Raw genomic sequence first — 25,332 nt, 5'->3', positions numbered from 1 at the left:
CTGTCCTTTGAAGGATGAAAACTTCGATTTCGTCGGATGTATGGGAGAAGAAGAAAGCGTTGATTGCAAAGTTGTACATGGAAGAGGAATGGCCATTGAAGCAGGTCATCAAGCAGATCCGGTCCGATGATTTCAATCCAAGGTGCGTTGATCGCCTTCAATGTCCAGAGTTCTCCTGACACTGCACAGTGAAACCCAACTACGAAGCAGACTGAAGAAGTGGCGAGTCACCAAGCCGTCTCGTCAAACTCGCAAGAAGGCCCAGTCCAGCTCAAGCGCCGAGCCAGACTCAGACAGAGACGTGACCCGGCAACCTTCAATTCAACGCCCACTACCCAGAGATCCCCCAAGAACTCGCCATGACTGGCCTGGTGCTCAGTCTATTTACGCCCCCGTCTCAGAGGACCACCCTCAGGCCAAATGGAACTCGCCTCTCGTCCAGCAACTCACGCCTAGTCCATCGGGCGAGCATACCCTTGTGTCGGACCGCTCGGCAGTCCACTCCAATTCCTACCCAGATCTCAGCCCAACCGCGACATCCTTTGACCACGCCCACGCCTCTCCCGTCGGCGAGGCCCTGATGGTGAACACCACTTCCGCCATGGCCCCGTCTTACCCTGCAAGCTCCGCTTACCCTCTGTCTCCGGAATCGTGTCTGCCCAGCCCTGGTGGCACTGCAAACACTACTCCCGGGATTGCCTGGCCTCCTCGCTCTGTCTCTGCTGACTACGGCCTCAATTCTGCCCAGTGGTTCCAACTGCCTTTTGAGGCTATCACTCCTCCCAACGGCGTCGCTCAGACAGCTGCCCCTATTCCTCCTTCATTAACTGGCTACCTCCCGCCTGCCTCAGGTCACGTCTACCACCAGTACCCTCACTACCAGAGCGAGGCACATGACTATCACCATGGCTATGGCGACAAGAACTGGAAGCGTGCCATGTCGTTGCAATATGACATGGGTGGGCAATCTGCTGGACGGGAGCATGCCGACAGGAAGCAGATGCATGGCCAGTCCCATGGTCAGCCTCAGACAGTGATGTCTCCTTCTCATACGCAGTCTGGTCCGCAGTCGGTGATGTGCGCTCCCATCATGCCTTATATGGGTCAAGATCACTACCAGAAGCCCCCTGGCATCGGCTATTAGGGGCTGACTCTTTCCTTTTCCTTTCTTATATTATTAAATACCTGTGATACCTGATACCTTTTGATTTGAATATGTGAAATATGGGTGGTTGTCTTGTCTTGTCATACCCGGTGCTGTGCTTTTGGGGGGTTATTTGTTGGAGTCTGGCGTTGAACAGGACTTGTATATATTGATACCTCTGAATCTATAATTTGTAGTCTACATTTACGGTTGAATGAATAAGTATATAAAGGCACAACAAAGGTCACGAGTCCATTTTCCACGCAGCTTTCCATGCTCTAGATCAATCAACCCAAAGCACTCCAAAAGAGGTGGAAAGAGAGAGGCCAAGTTGAGTCACAAAAACGTATCAAATATTACACTGACGAGGTTTATAGAAATTAACTGATACATCACTGAACAGATTTATGATATTGCTCTTTGTATGTCGGTGTTCAGACCCGCCAAGCGCCTCAAGTTATCCGAAAAGCAACCTCGGCATCTTTCACGCGGGGAAAACCAAGCTCTTCTACAGCTCTTCTTTTCAATTATATCTCCATTGTTCTTCTTCAACCATCCCATCGTAATATTTGACGATACCAATTTCAAATCTACACCAAAACCAAACCTAGTCTCAAAATGCGTGCCGTCCAAGTCAGCGAATACGTCAAGGTACCTACCAACCATCTACACTCTACCCTACAAACCAAACTAATCTGTAAATACTACAGGGCCCCCTGGACCTAAAAGTAACCGACGTCCCAACCCCAACCCCAGCAACAGACAAATACCTAATCGAAATCCACTCGGCGGGCACAAACTTCTTCGACATCCTCCAGATCCAAGGCAAATACCAACACCAACCACCATTGCCGTGGATCGGCGGCGCCGAATTCGCCGGCACAATCACCACTCTCCCAACCTCCTCCAAGAACCCGCGCTTCAAAGTCGGCGACCGCGTCTTCGGCGCTACACAGGGCGCCTATGCGACTCACGTCCTCGCACCTGAGCACACCTTACTCCCCGTTCCAGCTGGATGGAGCTTCGAAGATGCGGCTGGGTTATTCGTGACTGCGCCTACTTCTTATGGGGGTCTTGTTCACCGTGCTGGGGTGAAGGCTGGCGATTGGGTTCTTGTTCATGCTGCTGCGGGTGGTGTCGGACTTGCTGCTGTGCAAATTGCCAAGGCTATGGGGGCGACTGTTGTTGCTACTGCTGGGACAGAGAGAAAGAGGCAGATTGCGCGCGAGTTCGGCGCAGATTACGTAATTGATTATGGAAATAAGGCTTGGCCGGAGGAGGTGAAGAAGTTGTGTAAGGAGAAGAGAAGTGGGAATGGGGCTGCCGGTGTGGATATTGTTTATGATCCTGTTGGTATGATGGAGGCGAGTTTGAAGTGTGTTGCTTGGAATGCGCGCTTGTTGGTTATTGGGTTTGCGGCTGGGAAGATTGAGAAGGTTGCGTTGAACCGTGTGCTGTTGAAGAATGTTAGCTTGGTTGGGCTGCATTGGGGACAGTATGCCAAGTTTGAGACCGAAACTGTCGGTGATGTTTGGAAGGGAATCTTTGATCTTGTTGCTCAAGGGAAGTTTAGGGGCACTGCGTTCAAGGATGAGAGCTTTGTTGGGCTGGAGAGTGTGCCCAAGGCCTTGCAGGCGCTGGGTGGTCGGGAGACTTGGGGCAAGGTTGTTGTCAATGTTGTTGGCAACGAGAAGGCGAAGAGCAGACTATGAGGTCTACAGTATGGACTGATGTACTGAGAAGCAATAAATTTCATTTGTATATGAATGTAGTGCGCAAGGAGTCATGCTCTCGTAGACAAAGTTTACCCAAAGGGAAGACTCGAGCAAGTATAACATGAACTATGAAGGCCCTTTATTGCTCTGGCAACTTATGAATTTCAAGTGAGCCGAGATCCTCGAAAGAACCCCGGCTCGCAATCCAGCTCCAGTCGGTCGCGGCCACAAGACGTGACGCTGCGGTGACTGTCCTCAAAGAGGGTCCTTGAATATATCCGGGTATGGACTGGGACAGCTGGACTGAAAAGTTGCGAATGGCTGATCTGATTTGATCTGATTTTGACGCCTGAGACGGCGTGTGGAGGTCATTGAGTCGTTGACTGTATGATCTGAAGCTGTTAGTGTAGATTATTTTATTTGACAGATGCCATCAGAATGCACATTAGATTCTGTAGAGATATTGTCTTCTCCAGAGGGTGTTGGTTGAGATGAGTGAAGAGAGGAAAAAAAAAAAATAGAGAACAGCGCGGGCTGTCATCCTGCTGAGTCATCTCAGCCACTTTCACAATTGGCGAACTGGATCTATACATTTGTGCTAAATAGAACATGCATCTATCAAATTTTGGTCAATGGCATGATTAGGAGATCTACTTGAAACTCACAAAATGCATATTCATAAATCAAATTAATCTACAGAAGAATCTGGGCCGAAACATGGCTGAAACCGCAAACTATGAGGGGTTCGGATTCTAACATGAAACAAATAAGATATAAAAATTAATCGTAACATCATGACTCAATCATTTCGTAAGTTAGTAGCTCATCATCCATATTGCCTCATTTAGGTCTATCAGACCAATCACTTGTGGACCCTCAATGATGACGCTCGCGCATCTCAACAATTGTAGTCCATCCCTCACAGCAAGACCGGCTCATGTTGTGACCACACCAGCAGCAAGTAACTTTATGAGGCGAAAGAGGAGCTGGGCGTAAATCAGGTGTAGTCCGAGAGCCACGGGAAATAGAAAGGTTTCCGAATGTTTGTGAGCCAGAGTGTCGCCGGTTATTACTGTGGTTTGGGATGAGCACATTATGCTTCTTTGAACGGGATCGACCAAGCTTAAACTCTGTACCAAGACGTTCTGGGCAGGCAAGTCGGGCGTAGACGTCGGAAGGCATGTCTTGCCAGTATTTGCAGCGGCAGCAGATAACGAAGATTTTGGCGATGGTTTGGGGTATGCGAGGCGGTTTGTTCTTTTGGGACCTTCCTTTCAAACTACTCATAGGGCCGTTTTTGAGCGGAGGAGTATCAGGTTGGTCACTGAGTTGGCTGCCATGTTGAGGCGGTCGACTTGCAGGGAGGTCTTTGGGAGTCGTCTCCGTGGTGGCCTCGGGCTGAGTTTCCACGCGATTCAGTGGGTCGCGGTGCAATCCGGGAGAATCAGCCGCATCCTCATCCGCAGTATCGTAGTTCGAATGTCCATCATGGGAAGAAGTGTATGACGGCGTGCGGTTATGCCCTGAAATGAATCCTCCAGGTCCCCTTTGCTTCTCCTGGTTCCCCAATGTATCATTCGAATTGTAAGAGCTTCGACGGGGAGATCTTGCAGGAACAGAGTTACCATCGGACAGGTTTTTGGATGTCCGTTTGTTCTCCTTGTCGGAGGACGTATGAGATTTCTCATCAGAGGAAGAATTACCCGTGTGGAAAGGAGATTGGACAACAGCCACCTTGAAAGGAGCTGGACCGTCTTTTGATGCATGCGGTGAACCATTATCAATTGAAGCAGTTGATTGCCTCCAGCTGTCTTGACTTCGCCGTTTACTTTTGGTCGGTATCTGTGGCGGTTCAGATGATTCTGGACCCTCATGAAAGTTTTCCTTGAATCGACTCTGCTGGCTGGTACCAGAAGATGTAGGCAAGCGACTTCTCCCTCGAGCGTCATCACGCTGAAGTGGCTGAAGGGGGTATCGTGCTTGCTGCGATGCGTTGGCATGGAGATCTGACATTGTCGGTGCCTTTGGGATCCTAGAATTTCTCTGAGCCATGTCGTCCGTGGTTGCAGGGTTCAAAGCAAGAGGGGAAGATTTGTAGATCTTTGGTTGAGTATGGGTATTGGGGTCCAACCGAACTGGTTTGACAAGGTTCCCTGTAGAGTTTGCATGCATCAGGTTGAGAGGATGATTTGATGCAACGGTTGATGCAGCAGATGAACTTGATACACTCTCTATAGTTTCTGGAGGGGGGATTGCCTGCAGCTGCCGCGCTGTGGACACTTTGAGAACGGGCGATGCATGCTGATGAAGGTCAGCTTGTGTGGAGGTTTTCGATATTGGCATGCTGACAACCCTGGTTGAGCGATCATTCTGATTGAGACGCTCAAGGGAGTGGTCCTTCACTGGAGCACTCTTCCGATCGTGTTTCAGCACCGCAGAGAACTGCTCACGATCCAAGTCACGCGGGATAGTATTCTCGCTACCTTGAGCACCGTGTGGGGATTTAGGCAAGCCACTGACATTGCCCTGTGTCTGCTCAGGCATTAGCGGATTTGGAACATTTTCGTCATTCTTTGTCTTCCATGCCTCGGCCATTTTCCAACTCTCGCGAAGGTCATCAGACTTGGCTGCCGAATGCAGGGCCAGTCGGCGTTGCATTGAATTTGCCGAGTTCATTGGGTTCTGCTGGTTCTGCTTTTGCTGGTGGGCGGATAGATTCAAAGATGTGCCGTGTTTCGAAGCCAGCTCTCGAGTGATGGCTGTGCCAAATCTTTCTGGCAGAGTCAAAGGTAGAGATGGGGGATTAGTATCTGTTCGAAGCTGGCTGGCATCGGCACACTTGAAGTCGGTATCACTGGCATTGGAGTTTGAACGAGAGCGTCTAAAAAGCGAAGAGAAGCTAGACGATCGGTATCGTTCCCTGTTTGCACTGGAAGATCTGCTCGAGGTGCTGACAGGTTGCTTCTTGGTCAGTCGACGGGAATTCCTGTCGTAGATTCCATGGTCTACATTGAGTTGAGCCTCCTCGAGGGCTTGCAAACGCTTCTCGAGTTCCTTCCTCTCAGCCTCCAATCGCTTTGTGACGCGTTTTTCCTTTTTGCTTGTATCCCAGGTTGGGGATTTGCAGATCTTGTCTCCATCGTTGGATTTGCTAATGGCCAGCGGTGTCATTGGCTGAGTTGGCGTGTCATCTTCAGGGGCTCCAACCGGTGCGACTGATGGGCTAGAGCCAGGTGTGCCAGTAGAAGGCAAACGAGAGTGCATGGAACAATAGGAAGTTGAACTTGGACCAGTGTCATCGTTCAACGAGCGCGTGTTCCACGAATGTTCGCTTGCTCTCTTTTCGTGCCCAAATGCCTCACGACGCACAGCCGGAGGCACAATGTCACCATAAGAACTGTAGCGTTTCTAGAAAAATTCAGTTCATGCGTTCAGTGATTGATATGCTATACTCACCTCCTGGGACTTGTTAAACACGCGGTTGAGATGTTCAGTGATCGACGATCGACGCGACCTGCGGGGCTGCTCCAACATCCTCATTGAATGCGACCGAGTAGTTACTGAAAGAAAGCGAATGACATTGAACAGCTATCCGAGCGACCCAAGGAGAGGCAAATCGCAGAGATGTTGTGAGCTGTGGGGAGCAGAAAAACAGAGAAATCAGAGGTTATGCGATATGTGAAGAAGAACGAGAGACAAAAGGCCCCAAGGCCATACGAGTTGGAAGAAGAAAAAAAAAGAGACACGTTCAGTGAATCAAGAGAAATTCTAAAACCCGCCACTATGTTGCATTGGTCACTGCGTCTGAAACCTGCAGGCCTATTCTTAGCTTCATATTTGACATCTCACACGGGCAGTAGTATAGACAACTTATAGTGTATTGACACTATTATACTGTTGGTTTCTACCTCAATACCACCCAAGTTAGTATCAAAGAGTCGACAAGCATGTGCAGATCCAGAGTTTCCAATGTGGTCTACACCGCATCGGACAAAGAAGAGACAGTCAAGTTTGAAATATCTTCTGTCTAAGATTCAAAGAGAACTTGGATCAAATATCGGAAGTTCAACGTTAAACTGGCACTGCCCCCCGCTTGGCACTCTCACTTCTCACTTCAACCAACTGAGCCTTGTATTCCCTCCATCAGACACAATCAATATCTCATTTCCCCACAATATACATCCCAGCCACATCTGCAGTCATGAACCCCTTCAGAAGAGAGCCTCAGGATCTACCGCCAAGCTATGATGCATCACAGTCAATCTCCGGCCAGCCACAGTTCCAGCCGCAGACTCAGTATCAGATGCAGGCAGAGGCCAACCCACCACCATACCACAACTGGCAAGATGCAGTCCCAGACACCGCCACATTCCCCCCGCCACCAATAACAGGCTACCTCCAGTCAGGCACCGGCAACGCCTCAGAAGACGACGCCCAGAGAGCACACGACTTCTGCGACAATGTGCCTCTTTGGTTGCCTGCTCGGCCTTCAGATGTTGTCTACAGTGATGTCCAAGCATATGATCTGAGACCTGTTCATCCGAGCGAATTGCATGGTCAGGTTACTGCTACCGCACGTGGACGCTGGAATGGTCATAGTGCGGACCGGAATGGGGATTGTGTTGTTATGACGCAGTTGCCCATGTACTTTCCTACCATGGACTCGCCGTTTGTGCGCGAGCAGAAGAAGATTATTTACTTTGAGGTGAGGGTGTTGGCCTTCAGGGCTGGGCCTGCTGGTGATGATAGTGGGATTTCTATCGGGTTTGCGGCTCAGCCTTATCCCTCTTGGAGATCGCCTGGTTGGGAACGGGGTGGATTGGGAGTATTCTCCGATGATGGGTGTCGGTTTGTCAATGATTCCTTTGGGGGTCGGGATTTCACCACTGCGTTTAGGGTTGGAGAGACCGTTGGGATTGGGATGGAGTTTTCTCTTCCTGACAATCTGGACGTCGGGACAGATGGCAAAAAGAAGACCTGCGAGGTGGAGATCTTCTTTACTCGAAATGGACAGAGGGCCGGGGGCTGGAATCTGCATGAAGAGGTTGATGCAGACTCCGGGGGCGTCGAAGGTCTGGAAGGCAATTTCGACTTGTATGGAGCGATTGGGTTGTTCGGTGGTGTCGATTTCGAATCTTGTTTTGACCCTGCAGGTTGGCTATGGAGGCCTGCCGAGTAAACAGTCGCTAGACGAAGATATTAGTCCAGATCGCTCATCTTGCCAAGCTCAGTAAGTGGCCACGATCCGATCTGGTAGGGCTGAAACGGGCATTTAATATGGCATATTGCTATTTTAAATGAGTACCAATCTATTACAAACACAGACCAAGGACCAAGCATAACAGAGTATCACAAGACGTCTATAAAAAGAAGCAAAACAGATGTCCAAAGCCTAGAACAGCAAGACGGGTTGCCTGATTGAAGTCAAGGGCTAAGACATTGCACAGCCTATTTCAACGGCCAACGTCGAGTCTCCAGACGCACCTGCATATGGCGTAAATGAGTTCTGCACGAGCATGGGTTCTAGAAAGGTATTTTTCAATTCTTTTCTCGGCCAACACATCAGGATTCCTGGTCATTGGGCGCATTAGTGCCGGGGGGAAGCACGAGGTGCATGCCGCTGCGACTATAGCCATCGCTATGCTTAGTCAATGGACAGAAGTCTGCATCTCCTGCCGCATTTCCGTAGGACCCCCGGTCACTTCGTGCATCGGTGCATGAACGAGCCCGGAGTTGTGGCTTGACGTCATGAGATGCGTGCCGAGCGTATTGCGATCTTTGGCGTTATGCATATTTGGTAGTCAATTGGGAAGTGCATGTATACGAGGTGTTGCGCGGAGGGCTGAACTGGGGTGGTATAGTTAGGGCTATATACCCTCCATTGCAATCTATAGTGCAGGAGAACCATCTCGAACTTGGGTCTAGAGGCTGAGGTACAATCTACACAGTACCGTAGATTAATGTAAGATATATTATCCTAATAATAACAATTCTATTTCCTTTTTTACCGGAACAAAGGATGGGGGTCGGAGCGCGCACAGATAAGCTGTAAGCGACTGTCCACGTACTTCAGAGCCGCAAGGTCGGATCCGAGTGCTACATTACTCGTAGAGGTTGTGACGGCTGACACTAAATAGTGGAGCGCAAGTTCAAAGAAAGCATCAGGTCAGTATAGTTAGGTTGATGAAGTGGGTGTGGTGTAAATCGGATATAAATGTCCTTTGTTCTCCGGATAAATACAGTAACAGAAATACCAGTGGATCCCAAGTCGGTGATTATCCCGAGACTAGAGCGATAGTTGCAGTAGGATGCAGCCACCGTAGCCATAGCTGCAGCTAAACCCGCCAGAATGCGAGTGGCCAGAATGGCTCGGATGATTGTACCTTCCAGTACGCCAATGATCCTGAGCGCAAAAGTTCTCTTGGCATCCTGTTTCAAGTGGAAACTACTCCCTTAGGTAGTACTGTGCATGTACTTAAGTGGTCCCCTGCATAGTCGTTGCCACCAGATCTATGATAATTCGAAGTTGAAGCTGAAAGTCGAAAGTCGAAAGTCGAAAGTCGAAGGTTTAGAGTGGATAAATGCTGACTCGAGCTCTACCCGCTGTGGATTCGAGTCTCCATACACACTTGAGGGGTATGAGAACAGACAATGCGGTTGTCAAAAGTCAAGAAGAAGTTTGGGGCCAAGAGAGGGGAAAGTCTGATCGTCCTGCAAGTCATCGCCCCTTTTCCCGTGACATTTGGCCCCCATTTAGTTATACTTTGACACGGCACACAGTACCTGTTCATATCTTACATCGTACATTTCCTTCACATTACCCATATTCTATTACACATATTCTATTACTGTACTATACATTTACTATATTCTTACATGCTTGTATAGATGTCCGGCCATTCCCGAGGTGGGGATGTCCGTGCAGCCGAGATACGCGTCTGTTTCACACCTTGTCCTGGCGAATCGGCCTAACACCGTGGCTAATTCTTCCAATCGGTCCCCGGTTCGGCCGGAACTTATATGCAGAGTTGATCCAAGAGGGAAATTCTGCAGCTTGAAATCATACCGGGGTTTGGCAAAAAAGCCCGCGGAACTGCGGCCTGTGCAGGAGGGGCCTTAGCGAGAAAGAGTTTCAATACACAAACCCCGATTGCGTAGCCAGAGTTTTCGACGATCATTGTGGTCATATCCACATCTGGCCTTTTGCAGCAGGTGGGATCCTCCGTGCTCCATTCCGCTAAGGCTGGCCTTAGGGATGCCTCTCATTAGACGCCAAAGCGATACTGGCGCGAGTCTGCGGTTGTCTAAGACCGTGCTCGACGAGAGAGGAAGGAGTCGACCGTTTGTGGATATCCATTCATGTAGGTCCATGTAAGATGCCTATGTCGAGTCAGGTTATCCAGGTTGTGTACGGAATAGTTCCAGGTTCCGAGGTTGCCTTCTTACTAATGGGCACGGTTCGAGTACCGTGACTTTCCTTTACACTTCACGCCACCAACCTTTCATGCCTCTTTGCCTTTTACTATGTAGTAAATATTTCGTTATCAGGCCACCTGTTTAGCGAGCTCCACTCGAGCTTGTACGAACTAGGTCGCACGGGCAATTTGGCGATCGCCACTAGGATTACCGGTTTACCAGTTCGGCTCCAGTCTAAGCATTTGGCATAGGTTGTGATTTCCGACCATTTGGCATGCACGTTAAAATTAAAGAATCCATCTTGGGGGGGTGGTGCACGCCCAGCGTTTAACTATGCCCGATACTACAGCTCGTTCGGTCGATCTATGGAGCTTTGACGATTCGGCCGTGTTGTAGTACTTTTGAATTCTCAAGGCGCTAAAAGTATTGTCAGAATTTGGTTATGGGTTTATAGACCGTCGGGGTTGTTCCACAAATCAGCAGACAAGTATTCAGTGTGTACGTAGTATAGTATCCTATACTCGGATTTGTTCTCCTATACACAAGTACGTGGTTGCCTTTATATAGATCGACAGACTCAAGCCCAATCAAATACACTTCCCCACAGCGTTTCCAGTCGAATATAACATATGATCTGACGGTAACATACCCATGCATGGGCCATCCTCTCCACCCTCCATCTAGATCCAGGGTCTCTGACGCACGAGGCAAAACTACACCTGCAGCACACTCAAAACGACAACAGAGACTGGGGCATAGCTTTTTTAGTCTTTTCTCCTTTGGGATTTGCCGTTTTTCAGATTATTATTATTGAAATTTAATTGTTCACATGTGCTTTTTCTACTTTTAATCGGCTTTCCCTAAAGTACTTCATTTTTCCGTTTTCCCCTTTCCTTTTCTTTGGAAGCTTGGTCTCCCTGACATTCGTTTTTGCCTGGCATATTGGGTGAAGCGAATTGCCTCTGGTATCGAGTTTGGAACATGGCATTTCCGTTTCTGCGAGCCTTTGTCGCGCTATTGTGAGTATCTTCCCTTTTAGATTTGCCTATGGCAATGTTGGAAACTAGACTAACAACCCCAGTGTCTATCGATACACTCGCCTCGTCTTGAACCTGTTCTCCTTTTGGACATTCAAGCCAATTCCTCCCCCAGAGAACCCCAAATTGACATCTCAAGATGTCACGGTCATCATTCCAACACTAGAGGGCTGTGGCGATGAATTGGTGGAGACAATACGGACAATTCTCGACAATCAGCCCTTTGAACTGCTCCTGGTGACCATCGAGGCCAATCGCAAAAAGGCCGAAAGAATGCTGAGTGCCATGCCAGCCTCCAAGTCACGAATCCGCTTGTTCACGGTCATGCACCCCAATAAGCGGCGTCAGATGACCCGGGCGATCCCCGAAGTCCGCACTGCCATTACTCTCCTTGCGGACGACGACGTGAGTTGGCCCCGGACCCTGCTCCCCTGGATCTTGGCGCCCTTTGAAAAGGACGAAAAGTACGGCGGTGTGGTGACCTGCCAGCGGTTGCGTCGTGCCATTGAACCGAGCCTCTCACAGCGAGTCTGGGGTTTCTTGGGCGCGTTGTACTTGGAACGCCGCAACTTTGACTGCGGCGCGACAACCCATGTGGACGGTGGCCTTCCCTGCATGTCGGGACGGACGGTTGCGTATCGGACGCGAATCCTACAGAACGAAGGCTTCACTTATGCCTTCACCAATGAAGAGTGGTGGTGGGGGAAGTACCAACTCAACGCCGATGATGATAACTTTATCACCCGTTGGATGGTCTCGCATGGATGGGAAACTTATATGCAGTACCACCCGGAGGCCGAGGTTCTTACCACTCTGGAGGACAACCCCCGGTTTTTGAAGCAATGCGCCCGCTGGTCCAGAAGTAATTGGCGGAGCAATCTGACGTCGATGTTCCACGAGAAGCACATTTGGTAGTAAGTTGCCCCGATTGGAGAAGATGCTCGGTGTCTATCGAGTGTCTATCCTAGGAATCCGATGAGCCATGCTAATCTTTATAGTCGTCAACCATGGAGTGCTTATGCTGTTCACTTGACCACCTTATCGCCGCCTGCCCTAATCGGTGACTTGTTACTTATTTGGCTGTGTCACAAGGCCACTGGACAGTGGGGTGAAGTCTTCCATGATCGCTCCATGACTGCTCTGTATATGTGGATTTTCACCAGCAAATGGATCAAGCTCCTCGGCCACTATCTTCGCTACCCTGTCGACGTCTTCCTGCTGCCAGTCTCCATCCTGTTCGGCTATTTCCACGGCGCAATCAAGATGTATGCAGTGATGACACTCAATGTGGTATGTCTCGTCCAAGCGCGAGCCCCTCTCGTATTCTTCCTATGATATCTCGGCATCACAACGCTTTGATCCTATTCTCCGCACATTTACTGACTTTTCCTCTTCCAGACTACATGGGGTAGCCGTGACGGCGCTGATGATTACGACGCCGAGCGTATGAAGAAGCGAACGGACGCTGATCGAACCAAGCAGCCCTATTACCCCCAATACCTCATCAAATGAGTAGCCATCTGGCTTATGACGAAATGCCGTGACGACCAATTTTCTAGATGTGCAACCTTTTCGTCGCACAGAGGCCTAACGTCCTTTTTCATCTCTATTTTCTGTAAATTACAAAAGCATGGGCGGATGTCGTTTTGCATGACTCTTTCTTCCAGCTTCGATTCCCCTGAGCGTTGGTCGTTTCTTAGATGCGCGGGCGGTCTTTTCGAGTCTTCTCTTGGTTTTTGCTCTGGTAATTTCTAATAGGGAAAAACGCAATTCGTTATGATCTGTCATAGTACCTCTAATGCAATACTGCAGAAGACCTAGCGTAGATCGTTGTAGAAATAAACCGTGATCGACAAATGAAGAGAGACAAGTAAGACAGGTAAAGCTGTGGCGCGTGCGGGCCAAGACCTCGAAAAGTTCCTTCGGAACTTCAGGATTCAGGAACCTCCATCTACTCGATTTTCTTTTATTGCTCTGTCCAACGCATAATGGCTCTCCCTCGCGCTGCGCTCTCGTCGCAGTTATCAGCTGCTGCTAAGAACCCCGTGTCGCTTTGCCGGCGCATCCATTCATCTCCGTTCAGATCGGCCGTCGCACACCCAGTCACTGCCCACGGCCCTCCTCCCAAAGCTCCGGATGCTTCGCCAGAATTCAAGGAACCCGCAGGATTAAATTCTCAAGAACCCGAGATTGAATCAAAACGTACCCCCAAGCTTACTGCCGCGCTCAAGAAGCGGTTCTGGAAGGATGTCCATGTGAACGGAAAGTCAGGTATGAACGTAGCGGCAACTTCATCGCTGTCCTTGCTAGTCTGATCTCCGGATGACTCGCTAACGTATCCTGTACAGACGAATATGAAGTCCTGCTTGACAAGCGACCCGTGAGAACACCCACGAAAGAAGTGCTCTCAATTCCTCCTACAAAGCCTCACCTCGCCCATGCCGTCGCCCTGGAGTGGGATGTGATGACCTCCGCCCAACAGGCTCTCAAAAGCCACCTCATCCCCATGACCTCCCTCGCAGCCCGTGCCACCGATATCGCCCGCGAAGATGCCCAGGGAGTGGATACCACCCGAAGCCAAATTATCACAACTGCCATGCGCTATCTAGACACCGATACCCTGCTCTGCTGGGAGCCCGAGCGGGGGGAATCTCACTGGTTGGAGCGCAAGTCTGATGAGACTGATGAGCGTACCGAGAGCCTACGGGATATTCAAATGCGCGTCGCCAAGGATATCATGGCCTTCTTGTCTACAAAGGTCTGGCCCGGTCTAGAGATTGTTCCTATTCTCGACTCTGAGAGCATTCTGCCTCTCTCTCAGCCTAAGGCTACGAAGGAAAGTATCTGCACTTGGGTTTCGGAGCTGTCTGCTCATGACCTGGCTGGTCTTGAGCGTGGTATCCTTGCATCCAAGAGTCTTCTCATTGCGGTTCGTCTGTTGACGGAGTGGAGTGAGAACTTCCGTCACATCCAGCGCCATGATGTGAACAAGTTTGGCATTGATCAGGCGGCTGAGGCAGCCAACTTGGAGGTGAAGTGGCAGACCGACATGTGGGGTGAGGTTGAAGATACCCACGATGTCGGCAGGGAGGACCTGAAGCGACAACTAGGCAGTGTTGTTGTTTTGGTCAGCGGAGAGACTCGATAAGCACGAAGATATACTGTATGATAGATCTAGACCTTGCTCTAAGCAAGTGTGTGTACAATGAATATACTTAACAATGTTCGATACGATCGCGATCGAGGGCTTCAAGTTGCCAAGGCGGGGATCAGCGTCATTTGCCCCCCAAAACAAAGCCCAAAGCCCCCTCGAACTTCCTCCTCCCGTTCCCTTCAAGTACACGTTGATGTACTGGGAATAGTTCAACATGTCTGAACGACCCGAAGGGTGAGTACCCGTGCCTGATCCATGGTTATGAGTTAAGAGGCGAAGTCATCAGTGGCTCTCACGTCTTCACTTGGGCCTCTGGGAATCCTCGAACCCCTGCCCTGTTGCATCATACCTTTTCATGTGATACTAATATGCCACTTCCTCCCAGACACAAGCGCTCTCGAAGTGCCATAGCACTTGCCCTCCTCCACCGCGACAAATCCAAGGGTGAAGACAAAGAAATGGACGACGACAACAACTCGGTTACTTCTGCCTCTTCGAACGCCTCCTTGAAACACACCCGCAGCAGCAGCCGTCGCAAACAGACCCAAGACCCGAGTCCTCCCCCGGCCATTGAAGAATCCAACGAGGACATGGACACGGTGGAAGATCTGCCCTCCTTAACCCAGATGGAGAGTGGCAGCATGTCTCTGGAGCAGTCGGTTCGCACCTTTCGTCTCTTCGAGATCCTGCGCAGCGGGGATACCACTGCCATCTCCAAGGCTATCAACGATACTACGGACCCGCAGGGTGTCAACGGTCTGAACGGAACCACCGTCCTCCACCTGGCTCTGCAATGCGCCGAGCCGCAGGTCGTGGAATACGTGCTGTCCGCCGCGGAGGGGTTGGATATCAACTCGCGAGACCGCGAGGGAAACACACCACTCCACATTGCGGCCCAGCTGGGCCGGGGTCCTCTGGTTCGCGAATTGCTGAACAGGCCGCTGATCAATGATTCTATTGTCAACTATCGGGGTCAGACGGCCCTGGATATGGCACGCACCCCTGAGATTTTCCAGCAACTTCAGCTTTCCCGGTCCCTCTTCATCGATAGCAAGAATCAGGAAATCCAGTCCTTGATTGCGAACGCTGATTACAAGAATCTGGAGTCCTTGCTGGAGGAACCTCGCGTTGAGGGTATTATGGATGTGAACAGCCAAGAGCTGGTTACCGATCGAACCACTGCCCAATCCGGCGGTACACTACTGCACGAAGGTGCTAGGAATAAAGATGCGCAGCTTATTGAGATTCTTTTGACGCATGGCGCTGATCCTTTCCGCCGTGACAAGAAGGGAAAGCTTCCACAGGATGTAACTAAAGATGATAAGACTCGCGCACTCTTGAAAAGATCTCCAGCCGCTGTTATTGCTCAACGTGGTATTCAGGAGAAGGCTATTCTTGGAAATAGCAACGCCCAAGGACTTGCTGGCCGTGCATCTATTGGCGATGCGCCATTGGCAGGCAAGGATGCCCGCGAGATGAGAGGATATCTCAAGAAATGGACCAATTATACCACTGGGTACAAGTTGCGCTGGTTTGTTCTGGAAGATGGAGTTTTGAGTTATTACAAGCACCAGGGTGAGTTAGACGGGCATCTTTGCATGGCTAGGTGCTTTCTTTTGAAAATCATACTAATTTTCTTAAATAGATGACGCAGGATCTGCCTGTCGCGGTGCGATTAATATGAAGATTGCTAGACTTAATATGGATGCACAAGACAAAACGCGCTTTGAAATCCACGGCAAATCATCCGTCAAATATCACCTCAAGGCCAATCATGTTGTCGAGGCAAAACGCTGGTTCTGGTCTCTCAACAACGCCATCCAGTGGGCCAAGGATGAGGCCAAAGAGGAAGAGCGACAGCGCTCGAAGAATGCAGATCTCCTTCGCCAAGCTAAGATTGACCAGACTGAAGGACGTGCCGCAGACACACCTTCTGAATCTGGTCTCTCTCACAAGCCTAGCACCAAGGGCCTGGCTCCACCTTCTCTAGGAGGTGCTAGCAGCAGTGGGACAAGGCTGAGCACATATGCCTCTCGCACGACACTCGATATTCCGGGTGGAGATGAAGATGGTTCCGTCTACGGTGGCTCTTATGACCCTCCCAATGACATGAACAGATCTATCAGCCATGTAACGACTGCGCCTGAAGGAGATGAAGACGAAGAATTCGTCGACTATGCTTCCAGCCACGAGCACGAAATGCCCGCCACCGATAAAGATGCTCTGAATATTACCGCACAGTCTGCGAAGCTTCAATTGGACCTTCTTGCAAATGTGGCCGCTTCGTTGCAGTCTGAAAAGGCAAAGAACCCCGAAATGACCATTGCGGATCCTGCCCTCGAACAGGCTCTCGGTGCCTATGAAGCTGCAGTCAGCAGTCTCAAAGGCTTAGTGCAGAACCTTCTTAAAATTTCACGGGACCGGGATCAATACTGGCAGTCTCGTCTCAGCAGAGAAGAATCCATTCGTCAGATGTGGGAAGAGAGCATGGCTCGTGTGGCTCGCGAACACGAGGAGCTGCAATCCAAGATGGGCGAGTCCGAAGAGAAGCGAAAGCGGACCAAGCGGGCCCTGAAGGAAGCCCTGGAGAGTGCAACGGGCAGCAGCCGTTCCATCGGTGGACCGTCCCGTGTTCCAACCGAGAACCCGAGTCTGGAAGCAAGCCAAACTGAGGCCGGTGTTCCCGAGAAGGCTGATGAAGAACAACCTGCCGAGCAACCACAAACCAGGCCTACCCTCAGCAGGAAGCCATCCAGGCTTAGCAGTCTCTACGATTCTGAGTCGGATGGCGAAGAATTCTTCGATGCTATCGATGCCGGTGAGATTGAGGTAGAGGACTTCAACAAGACCGAGGACCACAAGGTCGAAGAGCCCAAGGATGAGAGCGCCGAGCTCCGGGCTGTCAAGTCCACTGTCATCAAGCCTTCCTTCAAGGGTTACGAAGAGCCCGTGAGAGAGCGTCTCAAGATGGATGCTGATGACAGGCCAAAGATTTCTCTGTGGGTACGTATTGAGTGGTATCCCCAGGTTACATAGCATGCTTATCATTGTTTAGGGAATCTTGAAATCCATGATTGGAAAGGACATGACGAAGATGACTCTTCCGGTGTCCTTCAACGAGCCAACTTCTCTGCTTCAGCGTGTAGCCGAGGATCTCGAGTATACCGACCTCCTCGATATTGCTGCTGATCGGACTGACTCCATGGAACGTCTGGTCTACGTTGCCTCGTACGCCGCCAGTGAGTATGCCTCGACCATTGGTCGTGTGGCGAAGCCCTTCAACCCTCTGCTTGGTGAAACCTTCGAGTATGTCCGCCCGGATAAGGGTTATCGATTCTTCGTGGAGCAGGTCAGCCATCACCCACCAATTGGTGCCGCGTGGGCTGAATCGCCTAAATGGGACTACTGGGTAAGTCTACTCCATGAACGTACCATGAAATTCTACTAACCATGTGTATAGGGTGAATCTTCTCTCAAGTCCAAGTTCTATGGTAAATCTTTTGACATCAACTTGCTTGGTACATGGTTCTTGAAGCTGCGACCTTCCTCCGGTGGAGAAGAACTCTACACCTGGAAAAAGGTGACTTCATCAGTCATCGGTATTATTACGGGTAACCCCACAGTTGACAACTACGGTCTGATGGAAATCAAAAATTGGACGACCGGCGAAGTCTGCTATCTCGACTTCAAGCCCCGCGGCTGGAAGGCCTCATCGGCCTACCAGGTCACGGGTAAGGTTGTCGACAGCGAGGGTTCCCCTAAGTGGAGTATCGGCGGTCGCTGGAACGACAAGATCTACGCTCGCCACACTCCAGGCTTCGAGGCTCCAGTCTCCGGTCAGGATCCCGAGTCTGCTAAGACTTTCTTGGTATGGCAGGCTCATGCTCGTCCCACGGGCGTGCCTTTCAACTTGACTCCATTCGTCATCACTCTCAACGCTCTTCCTGAAAGCCTGAAGGGTTGGCTTCCTCCTACGGATACCAGATTGCGTCCTGACCAACGTGCCATGGAAGACGGTGAATACACATTGGCGGCCGATGAGAAACACCGTGTTGAGGAGAAGCAGCGATCCAAGCGCCGGGATCGCGAGACCAAGGGTGAAATTTACTCGCCGCAATGGTTCACCCGTGACCAGTGTCCTGTCACTGGTGAGGAATTCTGGGCTCACAATGGAAAGTACTGGGAGTCCAGGGATACTCAGGATTGGAGTAGATCTGAGGATATTTTCTGAACCAAGCAATGATGGATGTTTGGGATATTTTGCTTCGGATTTGGGGGAAAAAATTCTCGAAGAGGTTGCTAAGATCGATTGCCTTTCTGTTTTGTACAGGAGTTTCAGTTGCCATGAATAAATGCATAAGTTCTATCTTTTGATCGCATGATTGGATCGTTGTAGAATTTCAACCATTGCTCTCGCTATGAGCATCTATTTGGAATATTAAACGAGTATCAAATACCACATACTAGTAGGCTATCTAGTCACCTACAAATTTCCGTATTGCACTATAAGTTTCTATACAAACAACGATTTTAAAGTGACTGATCGTCTATCAACTGTTATCAGTCACGTGTTGCCTAAAAACATCCCCAGAACTATCCGGGTGGCCTCACTCATTCCCCTCCACTCTCAATTGACATCACAATGGCAGGATACACTTGTATCCAGTGCCTCCAGGTCCTCCGTCAAGGAGCCCGGGCATCAACCCCTCAGGCTCGCCTTCAGAGCCTCGCTACTTCGCGGCGGAGAAGCGCAGTCTCCCCGTCTCTGATCCGAAGCTTCGGTTCGCATCGTAACGGCCGATCGCTCGGCACCAAGCCAGCAGAGCAGACCAAGCCTGCACCTGCACACTCCTGCTGCGCCCCTAAGCCATGGCCTTCGACTATCACCCAGAGAGGTGTCGCAAGCAAGGCCTCCGCTGGCGCCTTGGCCAAGGACAACCTGTTCCATTCTTTCTCGAACTCGCCCTCGGACGCTATCCGCAAACGCGCCGAGTTCATCAAGCAGAATGCCTTCTGCCCGCACCCCAGTCACCAACAGACCCGCGCCCCCGTCTCGCCGCACGATCCAGAAGCAAGAAAAGACACCAGCGAATCGAACCTCGCCCCGGCCCATTCGCATTTCGAGTGCCCCGACTGCGGTGTGCCAGTTTACTGTTCCGAGGGCCACTGGATGGATGACTTTGAGGCTCATCTCGAGATCTGTGATACCCTCCGCCAGATCAATGAGGATGACCACGACCTGCGTTCCGGTCGCTCCTTCCCTGAATTCAATTACCCCGGTCCTCAGGATGATAACTTTGTTATTAACATGACTAACTGGGATACTTACCTCTACACCCGCGAGTTCCCGGCTATCAACGATGATCGCTCTATGCGCCAGGTGACTCGCATGCTCACCTACCCACAGACCATTGGTAGTGTCTTACACGAGCTTAGTCCCTATGGTGTTCGTGCCGGGGGGCGGCTTACGCCTGAGGGTCTGAAGAGTATTAGTGGTAAGTCTGACATTGATTGTTATCCAAGTCACGATATCGTAATACTAACCACAACCTTTCAGCCCTCCGTTACTCGCTGCACCCCCCAAAGGCTGGTGAAAGTACCGATATCAAGGGTCTTCGCCTAAAGGCACCCCCAGTACGAATCTTCATCCTGGGCGCACGCGCTGAATCATCTTTGCCCCGTGACGTCTGGCTGCAGCTACAGTACATGTACCCGCGGGCGTTACTGCACCTCATCTTCATTGGACCTGAGAGTATGGCAAACCGGGATGCCGAGTTCCCGCTGCCCGAGCGCACACCTGAGAACCCCTTCGGCGGAATCGTCGAGGACAGACTCGGTGGCCAGATGAAGATCACCACTTACGTCGACTACTTCCACACCATGAATAAGGCACAGTACTTTGGTCCCTTCGATCCCTATCTAGATTGTTTCATGCTCTTCCACCCTGGTCTTGGTCACCCTGCCAGCTCGCATGAGTGGGAGGAGACTCTCCCTCAGCTTCTTGAGACCAAGGTTCCTATTCTCTGCACTGGGTACACACAGTGGGATTTGGAGCGTGATATTAACTGGGTTAGTGAGAAGTGTCGTGGTGAGTTTGATGTGCTTCTTGAGCCGGGTGAGAACATCTTCCGCAGTCTGCGCTGGGATTTGAATGACCAGGATCCTCACGATGTGTCGTGTGGTAACTGGGGATTGTGGGCCTTCCGAGGCAAGAGGTATGTGTTGTCTTTGCTGTAACTGTATGGGATTTTGGCTGACTTTTGCTCCAGATACGAGGCTACCTTCAAGCAGGAGGACTAAGCCATTATAGCTTTTTGTACGATATTTCCAGGATCCCATTTGGGGCCGCTGTAGTAGATAAGATCAATGTCAATCCTCTCCAAGTCCAAGTTGTGTGTATAGCTCTGAAAACATCAAATGTTTGGAGTGATCTAGTAGAAGCTTGTAATTTAGTCCATGAAGTTAGAAGACGTCTTGATCTATGTTGATGTTACATTTCACAAAGTAGCATTTGTTGATCTTACACTCGTCAATTGACAGGTGAAGTCCAAAGGCACAGATGCAAGCATCAACGCAAATTAAAAATCCAAGGTCAACCAAGATAGAAAATAAGTATTAAAGGTAAAATACTTGGATGACATCAAAAAGGGAACATAAGAATGTAAAGAAGGGTATAGACATCAGAAAATCGGAAATCACGTCAAAGGTCACCGTAACCCGGTAGAAATAAAGGTTAAAGGTGTGTGTATCGGTGAAAAGAATATATAAAGAAGAACAGATCCAGTGAATAGAGACATGTAGAATGTCAGGTGGAACCATTGTCGAATGGTTAGCAGTCCAGCCACCGAGGCTAAAGCTGACTAGAAGCGACAACTGTCGAGATCGTCAAGATCTGGAAGCCAGGAGATTCGCGTTGATTCAAATTGGCCAATGGCTGTGCATTCAAACCAGGAGAAGACCGGCAACAGCGGCAGCACCGGCGGCCATGGCTCCAGAGAGCTGGAGAGAAGTTGCGCCGCTGATGGGGGTGGAGGGGGCCGGGGTAGCAGAGCTCTCAATGCCGGAGCTCACGCCAGTGGCTTTGATCAGGGGGGTAGAGGAGCTGGGGATCCGGGTGAGAGAGGCGCTCGAGGAGACAGGAGTGCTAGTGGACATGATGGGGGTCCAGGTCGACAAGGGAGTTGGGGTCGAAGTTGGAGTCGGAGTAGAGGTCGGGGTGGGAGTCGGGGTGGATGACGGAGGAGGAGTGTATCCGGAGGGCACCAGGGTGAGAGTCTGAGTGCTAGCAGGAGCTGAGGCAGCTTGAGCTGCGAAAGCAGGCGCAATGGCCGAGAGGAAAATAAGAGCCTTGGTGAAGTGCATTGTATATGTTATGTGGATAAACAATTTGATCAACGGAATCAGACGAAAATAAAGAGTGAATGGAGCTGTAAAAGAATGCGACAGCCCGTGTCTGGGAAGAAAAGAGTGACACTGTTTAACACAGGAAAGGATGAAGAAGAGAGAGAAGTTGACAGGAAATGAGTTAATCTAAGGGAGTCTCGCGCTTATCCCGTTAAGTACTAGCGAGATACGTAACCTCCCCTCGGCCGGGCGACCATTGGAATGTTGATCTTGACTGGCTTCACTCTAATTGTGTAGTTTGATAGGATATACATAATGTCAACATTGCTCGTTCCCTGCTTCCTTTCGATCCATGTTTATCATATACTTAAAATCTACATTTTACTCCTGTCCGGTCTGTCTGCCAATTTCGGATATGAAGCCTAGTTCAGTTTCATCAAGTGGATGTGGATTAGCGAATCAGCAAAGTGATCCGATAGGGACAGAACAATAACTCTATTGTACAGAGTGCAAAGCGAGGACAAGTGCCCAAGTCGGGGTATCAAAAGCAAAGCAGACCTCCCAATGATCTCTTTCATATCATGTCAAAACGTATCGACCAGGTCATGGCTTGGTCAAAAATCAATCTCAATGGTTTAGAATGACCATACAGCTGTCACAACGAGAGCAACAGTCACCCAGTATCCACTGGCATGTAGCAGGGTCGTCATGATAGGGCTGGCGTCCGAGGTGCTCGAACTGCTATCGGCCGAGGTGGTTCCGTTGGGCAGAGTGCCATTGATATAGATGGTCTCGGTGCCGTTCACCTTGACCACACGCACCACACTGGAGTTCTTTGGCACAGTGCCGTTGAAGAGCGACTCATAGTAGGTGCTATTGTTGTTGTTGTCACATCCACACTCCGAGTATTCCTGGCACACGCAGACAACCGGCAGAGACTCGTTCTTGTGGGTGTTCTGGTTCATGTAGTGATAGTTGCTGCTGTAGGGGTAGGCATAGGCGCTGTATAGCCAGAGGCCAGGGAAGAAACCCAGAGCTGCACCTCCGAGAACGTAGGGGTAAATGCCGCCAGCGGAACGCGAGCCAGACCGGTAAGGAGTTGTGGCACCACCGGCGTAGTAGCTGCCTCCGCCGTAGGAAGCTCGAGTACCGGAACCAGAGGATGTTGTGCCGCCAACGTTGCTGGACGAGCCACTTCGACTGCCGGAGCTACTGGAACCACTGGAACCACTGCTGCCGGAGCTGCCGCTGCTTCCGCCTCGGCTGCCACTGTTACCGCTTGAACTGCCTGAAGAGCTGCTAGATGAGCTGCCAGTACGGCCACCACTGCTCCCCCCGCTAGAGCCTCCGCGGCCACCACCACCTCCTCCACGTCGCTTCTCGAGGTCCATAAACTCGGAGATTTCTTGGGTAGTATCTACCGAATCCTCGCGCTCAACGAGATCAGTTGAAGGGATAGTCAAGGAGGTGACCCTGGTCGAGAGCAGGAGAAGGGATGTTGCCCACGTCAGCTTCATGATGATAGGTTATGGTTGTAGTTCTGGTGTTTTTCGTGTTCCGTGTTTTCGGGGGTGTAGATAGAAGGAAGTTGGGGAAGCCAAGCGTCATATATAGAACCTGCATGAGATGACGAAATGCTGATAAAATGCTTAAAAGTCGGGGCTCAAAAGAAATCAAGACTTTTTTTCCCTGAAAAAAAAGGATCAAAGCCCAAAGTCAAAAAGGCTCAGCCTCGGACCCTGAGCGGGTCAATACGAGTTTTATACTCTTCTCTGGACACTGCCACACTCCACTTGCGGCAACTTTCCAGAAGATTAGAATATTTGCATGCATATGCCCATGCAGTCCTTTTGCTGAACTGCTTTGTTTGTTGTTAGTCAAGTTCCAGTCAAAGAGCCTTTAACTTTGCACTGCCGTTTGTTTGGGTCTAAGCCACTTGAGCAATGAAAGTCTTGGATGTTGGAAGTTGGATGTTGGAAGTTGGATATTGGAAGTTGGGCAAGAGGCGCGCTATATATCTCGGATATACTCTGTACTGTTGAGCCCAATTCCGCTGTGGGATCAATAGTCAATAAAATAATCGTTAGTGTCAGAGAATAAGTGGAAAGACTGTAGACCCCCGACCGGCGGTATCGGGCCTCCCCTTCGAACTTCACCCTCATCACATCTCAGGTCTCTCATGGCACGTCAAAGGGGCCTTTCAAATGCCTCCACCGTATCCTCAGCCCCAGACCAGGTATGAGCCCCATTTTTGCCGACCCGACAAGGCTGACCCTAATGGCGCCTAGGAGCTGGGGAGCATGTACGATTACCTGGCCAAGATCATCCTCCTGGGACCAAGCGGTGCTGGCAAGTGAGTAGCACGTGGATGCTGTGGCATGTCAGTCACTGACACCGTATAGGTCCTGTGTATTACATCGATTCGTAAAGGATGAGTGTACGCCAATCCCTCGACCCTGGGCTGGATGATGGGCTAACAAGTGCTTAGGGCGAGTCCTCTCGTCACAAACCATCGGCGTCGAGTTCGCGTCCCGCATCGTGAAACTGGGCACCGGCTCGCGACGGATACGAATCAAACTACAACTCTGGGATACCGCTGGCACCGAGCGCTTCCGATCCGTCTCAAGGTCTTACTATCGTGGCGCCGCGGGCGCTATCCTCATCTACGATGTCGCTTCCTACACCTCCTTCGCATCCCTCCCAACCTTTCTTATGGACGCGCGCGCCCTCGCTTCCCCCAACTTGTCCGTCATCCTAGCTGGAAATAAGGCCGACCTTGCATCTGATGCCCAATCGGAGTTTGAGGATAGCATGCGCCCTCCCCCAACGCCGTCCAGCACATCGAGCAGAATGTCCTCTGTGCCTTGGGATGCAAATGGCTCCATTCGATCGAGTCACCTGGGCTCAGGGACCAGGTTGACTGCGACCCTAGCGTCTGAAGGTCGGGAGGTAAGCTCGGAAGAGACGTCTCGCTGGGCTGCAAAGTCAAATATCCCCGTTGCGGTTGAGATATCCGCCTTGACTGGGGATGGCGTGGAGGAGGTTTTCAACCGGCTAGCGCGCATTATCTTGACCAAGATTGAGCTCGGGGAGATTGACCCTGATGACCCCCAGAGTGGCATCCAGTACGGTGATGGTGGTCTATACGGTCATGGCAGTGATGCCTCGAGTATCAGAAGCCGAGCCACATTGGATGAGAATTCCATGCCTCTACAGCGCAGAGCTCCCAGGCGAAAAAGCAGGGCTGGCACTGGGAACGGCTGGAAGGGTGGAATGAGAGAATGGGAGGATGTTTTCCGCTTGGGCTCTGGCAGCCGCAGAAACCAAGGGTGTTGTTGATCTCTTGCAATTTTCTGATTTTAGGCGATGTGTCTTTCTCTTACTAGCTGCACGATACCCCTGACATTCGTTCGTGATCCTTTCTACAGACATTATTCAACTCGGTACGAGTTCAAAGTACATAATCATATCTGGACTCTCTGGAGTCATGTCATTTCTCACAACTTTTGGGTCATCTCTCAT

General features: G+C 50.6%; 10 protein-coding genes across 10 annotated transcripts; 7 read left to right on the top strand and 3 right to left on the bottom strand.

The window, feature by feature from the left end:
• Positions 1 to 14: 14 nt before the first annotated feature.
• Positions 15 to 1,144, top strand: N7508_003763 (Clr5 domain-containing protein; the record flags this gene model as incomplete). Its single annotated transcript, XM_058461829.1, has 2 exons — positions 15 to 142; positions 190 to 1,144. 2 exons carry the CDS (start codon positions 15 to 17, stop codon positions 1,142 to 1,144), a joined length of 1,083 nt encoding a protein of 360 aa, XP_058322406.1.
• Positions 1,145 to 1,762: 618 nt separating this feature from the next.
• Positions 1,763 to 2,856, top strand: N7508_003762 (NADPH:quinone oxidoreductase family protein; the record flags this gene model as incomplete). Its single annotated transcript, XM_058461828.1, has 2 exons — positions 1,763 to 1,795; positions 1,855 to 2,856. 2 exons carry the CDS (start codon positions 1,763 to 1,765, stop codon positions 2,854 to 2,856), a joined length of 1,035 nt encoding a protein of 344 aa, XP_058322405.1.
• Positions 2,857 to 3,735: 879 nt separating this feature from the next.
• Positions 3,736 to 6,393, bottom strand: N7508_003761 (uncharacterized protein; the record flags this gene model as incomplete). Its single annotated transcript, XM_058461827.1, has 2 exons — positions 3,736 to 6,267; positions 6,316 to 6,393. 2 exons carry the CDS (start codon positions 6,391 to 6,393, stop codon positions 3,736 to 3,738), a joined length of 2,610 nt encoding a protein of 869 aa, XP_058322404.1.
• A 667-nt stretch (positions 6,394 to 7,060) lies between these two features.
• Positions 7,061 to 8,038, top strand: N7508_003760 (SSH4 family protein; the record flags this gene model as incomplete). The annotated part of the gene is made up of 1 exon (XM_058461826.1): positions 7,061 to 8,038. The coding sequence occupies one exon, from the start codon at positions 7,061 to 7,063 to the stop codon at positions 8,036 to 8,038; it is 978 nt and encodes a 325-aa protein (XP_058322403.1).
• A 3,218-nt stretch (positions 8,039 to 11,256) lies between these two features.
• On the top strand, positions 11,257 to 12,824 carry N7508_003759 (glycosyltransferase family 2 protein; the record flags this gene model as incomplete). The annotated part of the gene is made up of 4 exons (XM_058461825.1): positions 11,257 to 11,294; positions 11,357 to 12,226; positions 12,311 to 12,602; positions 12,711 to 12,824. The coding sequence occupies 4 exons, from the start codon at positions 11,257 to 11,259 to the stop codon at positions 12,822 to 12,824; spliced, it is 1,314 nt and encodes a 437-aa protein (XP_058322402.1).
• A 476-nt stretch (positions 12,825 to 13,300) lies between these two features.
• On the top strand, positions 13,301 to 18,697 carry N7508_003758 (ATP12 ATPase F1F0-assembly protein; the record flags this gene model as incomplete). The annotated part of the gene is made up of 7 exons (XM_058461824.1): positions 13,301 to 13,583; positions 13,661 to 14,439; positions 14,675 to 14,700; positions 14,852 to 16,041; positions 16,112 to 17,469; positions 17,522 to 17,875; positions 17,927 to 18,697. The coding sequence occupies 7 exons, from the start codon at positions 13,301 to 13,303 to the stop codon at positions 18,695 to 18,697; spliced, it is 4,761 nt and encodes a 1,586-aa protein (XP_058322401.1).
• A 411-nt stretch (positions 18,698 to 19,108) lies between these two features.
• N7508_003757 (putative mRNA processing protein (Mss51)) lies at positions 19,109 to 20,766 on the top strand (the record flags this gene model as incomplete). Its single annotated transcript, XM_058461823.1, has 3 exons — positions 19,109 to 19,961; positions 20,024 to 20,681; positions 20,736 to 20,766. 3 exons carry the CDS (start codon positions 19,109 to 19,111, stop codon positions 20,764 to 20,766), a joined length of 1,542 nt encoding a protein of 513 aa, XP_058322400.1.
• Positions 20,767 to 21,408: 642 nt separating this feature from the next.
• N7508_003756 (putative extracellular serine-rich protein) lies at positions 21,409 to 21,828 on the bottom strand (the record flags this gene model as incomplete). Its single annotated transcript, XM_058461822.1, has 1 exon — positions 21,409 to 21,828. One exon carries the CDS (start codon positions 21,826 to 21,828, stop codon positions 21,409 to 21,411), a length of 420 nt encoding a protein of 139 aa, XP_058322399.1.
• A 617-nt stretch (positions 21,829 to 22,445) lies between these two features.
• Positions 22,446 to 23,327, bottom strand: N7508_003755 (uncharacterized protein; the record flags this gene model as incomplete). Its single annotated transcript, XM_058461821.1, has 1 exon — positions 22,446 to 23,327. The coding sequence occupies one exon, from the start codon at positions 23,325 to 23,327 to the stop codon at positions 22,446 to 22,448; it is 882 nt and encodes a 293-aa protein (XP_058322398.1).
• Positions 23,328 to 23,989: 662 nt separating this feature from the next.
• On the top strand, positions 23,990 to 25,149 carry N7508_003754 (putative Ras family GTPase (Rab4b); the record flags this gene model as incomplete). The annotated part of the gene is made up of 4 exons (XM_058461820.1): positions 23,990 to 24,046; positions 24,099 to 24,163; positions 24,213 to 24,247; positions 24,299 to 25,149. The coding sequence occupies 4 exons, from the start codon at positions 23,990 to 23,992 to the stop codon at positions 25,147 to 25,149; spliced, it is 1,008 nt and encodes a 335-aa protein (XP_058322397.1).
• Between the last annotated feature and the right edge of the window lie 183 nt (positions 25,150 to 25,332).

This window comes from Penicillium antarcticum (genome assembly GCF_028974205.1).
Source record: "Penicillium antarcticum strain IBT 31339 chromosome Unknown utg000003l_segment0_segment0, whole genome shotgun sequence".
NCBI classification, from domain to species: domain Eukaryota; kingdom Fungi; phylum Ascomycota; class Eurotiomycetes; order Eurotiales; family Aspergillaceae; genus Penicillium; species Penicillium antarcticum.
The sequence above is the reverse complement of the archived record's forward strand: the minus strand, read 5'-3'. Positions and strand labels throughout refer to the sequence as shown.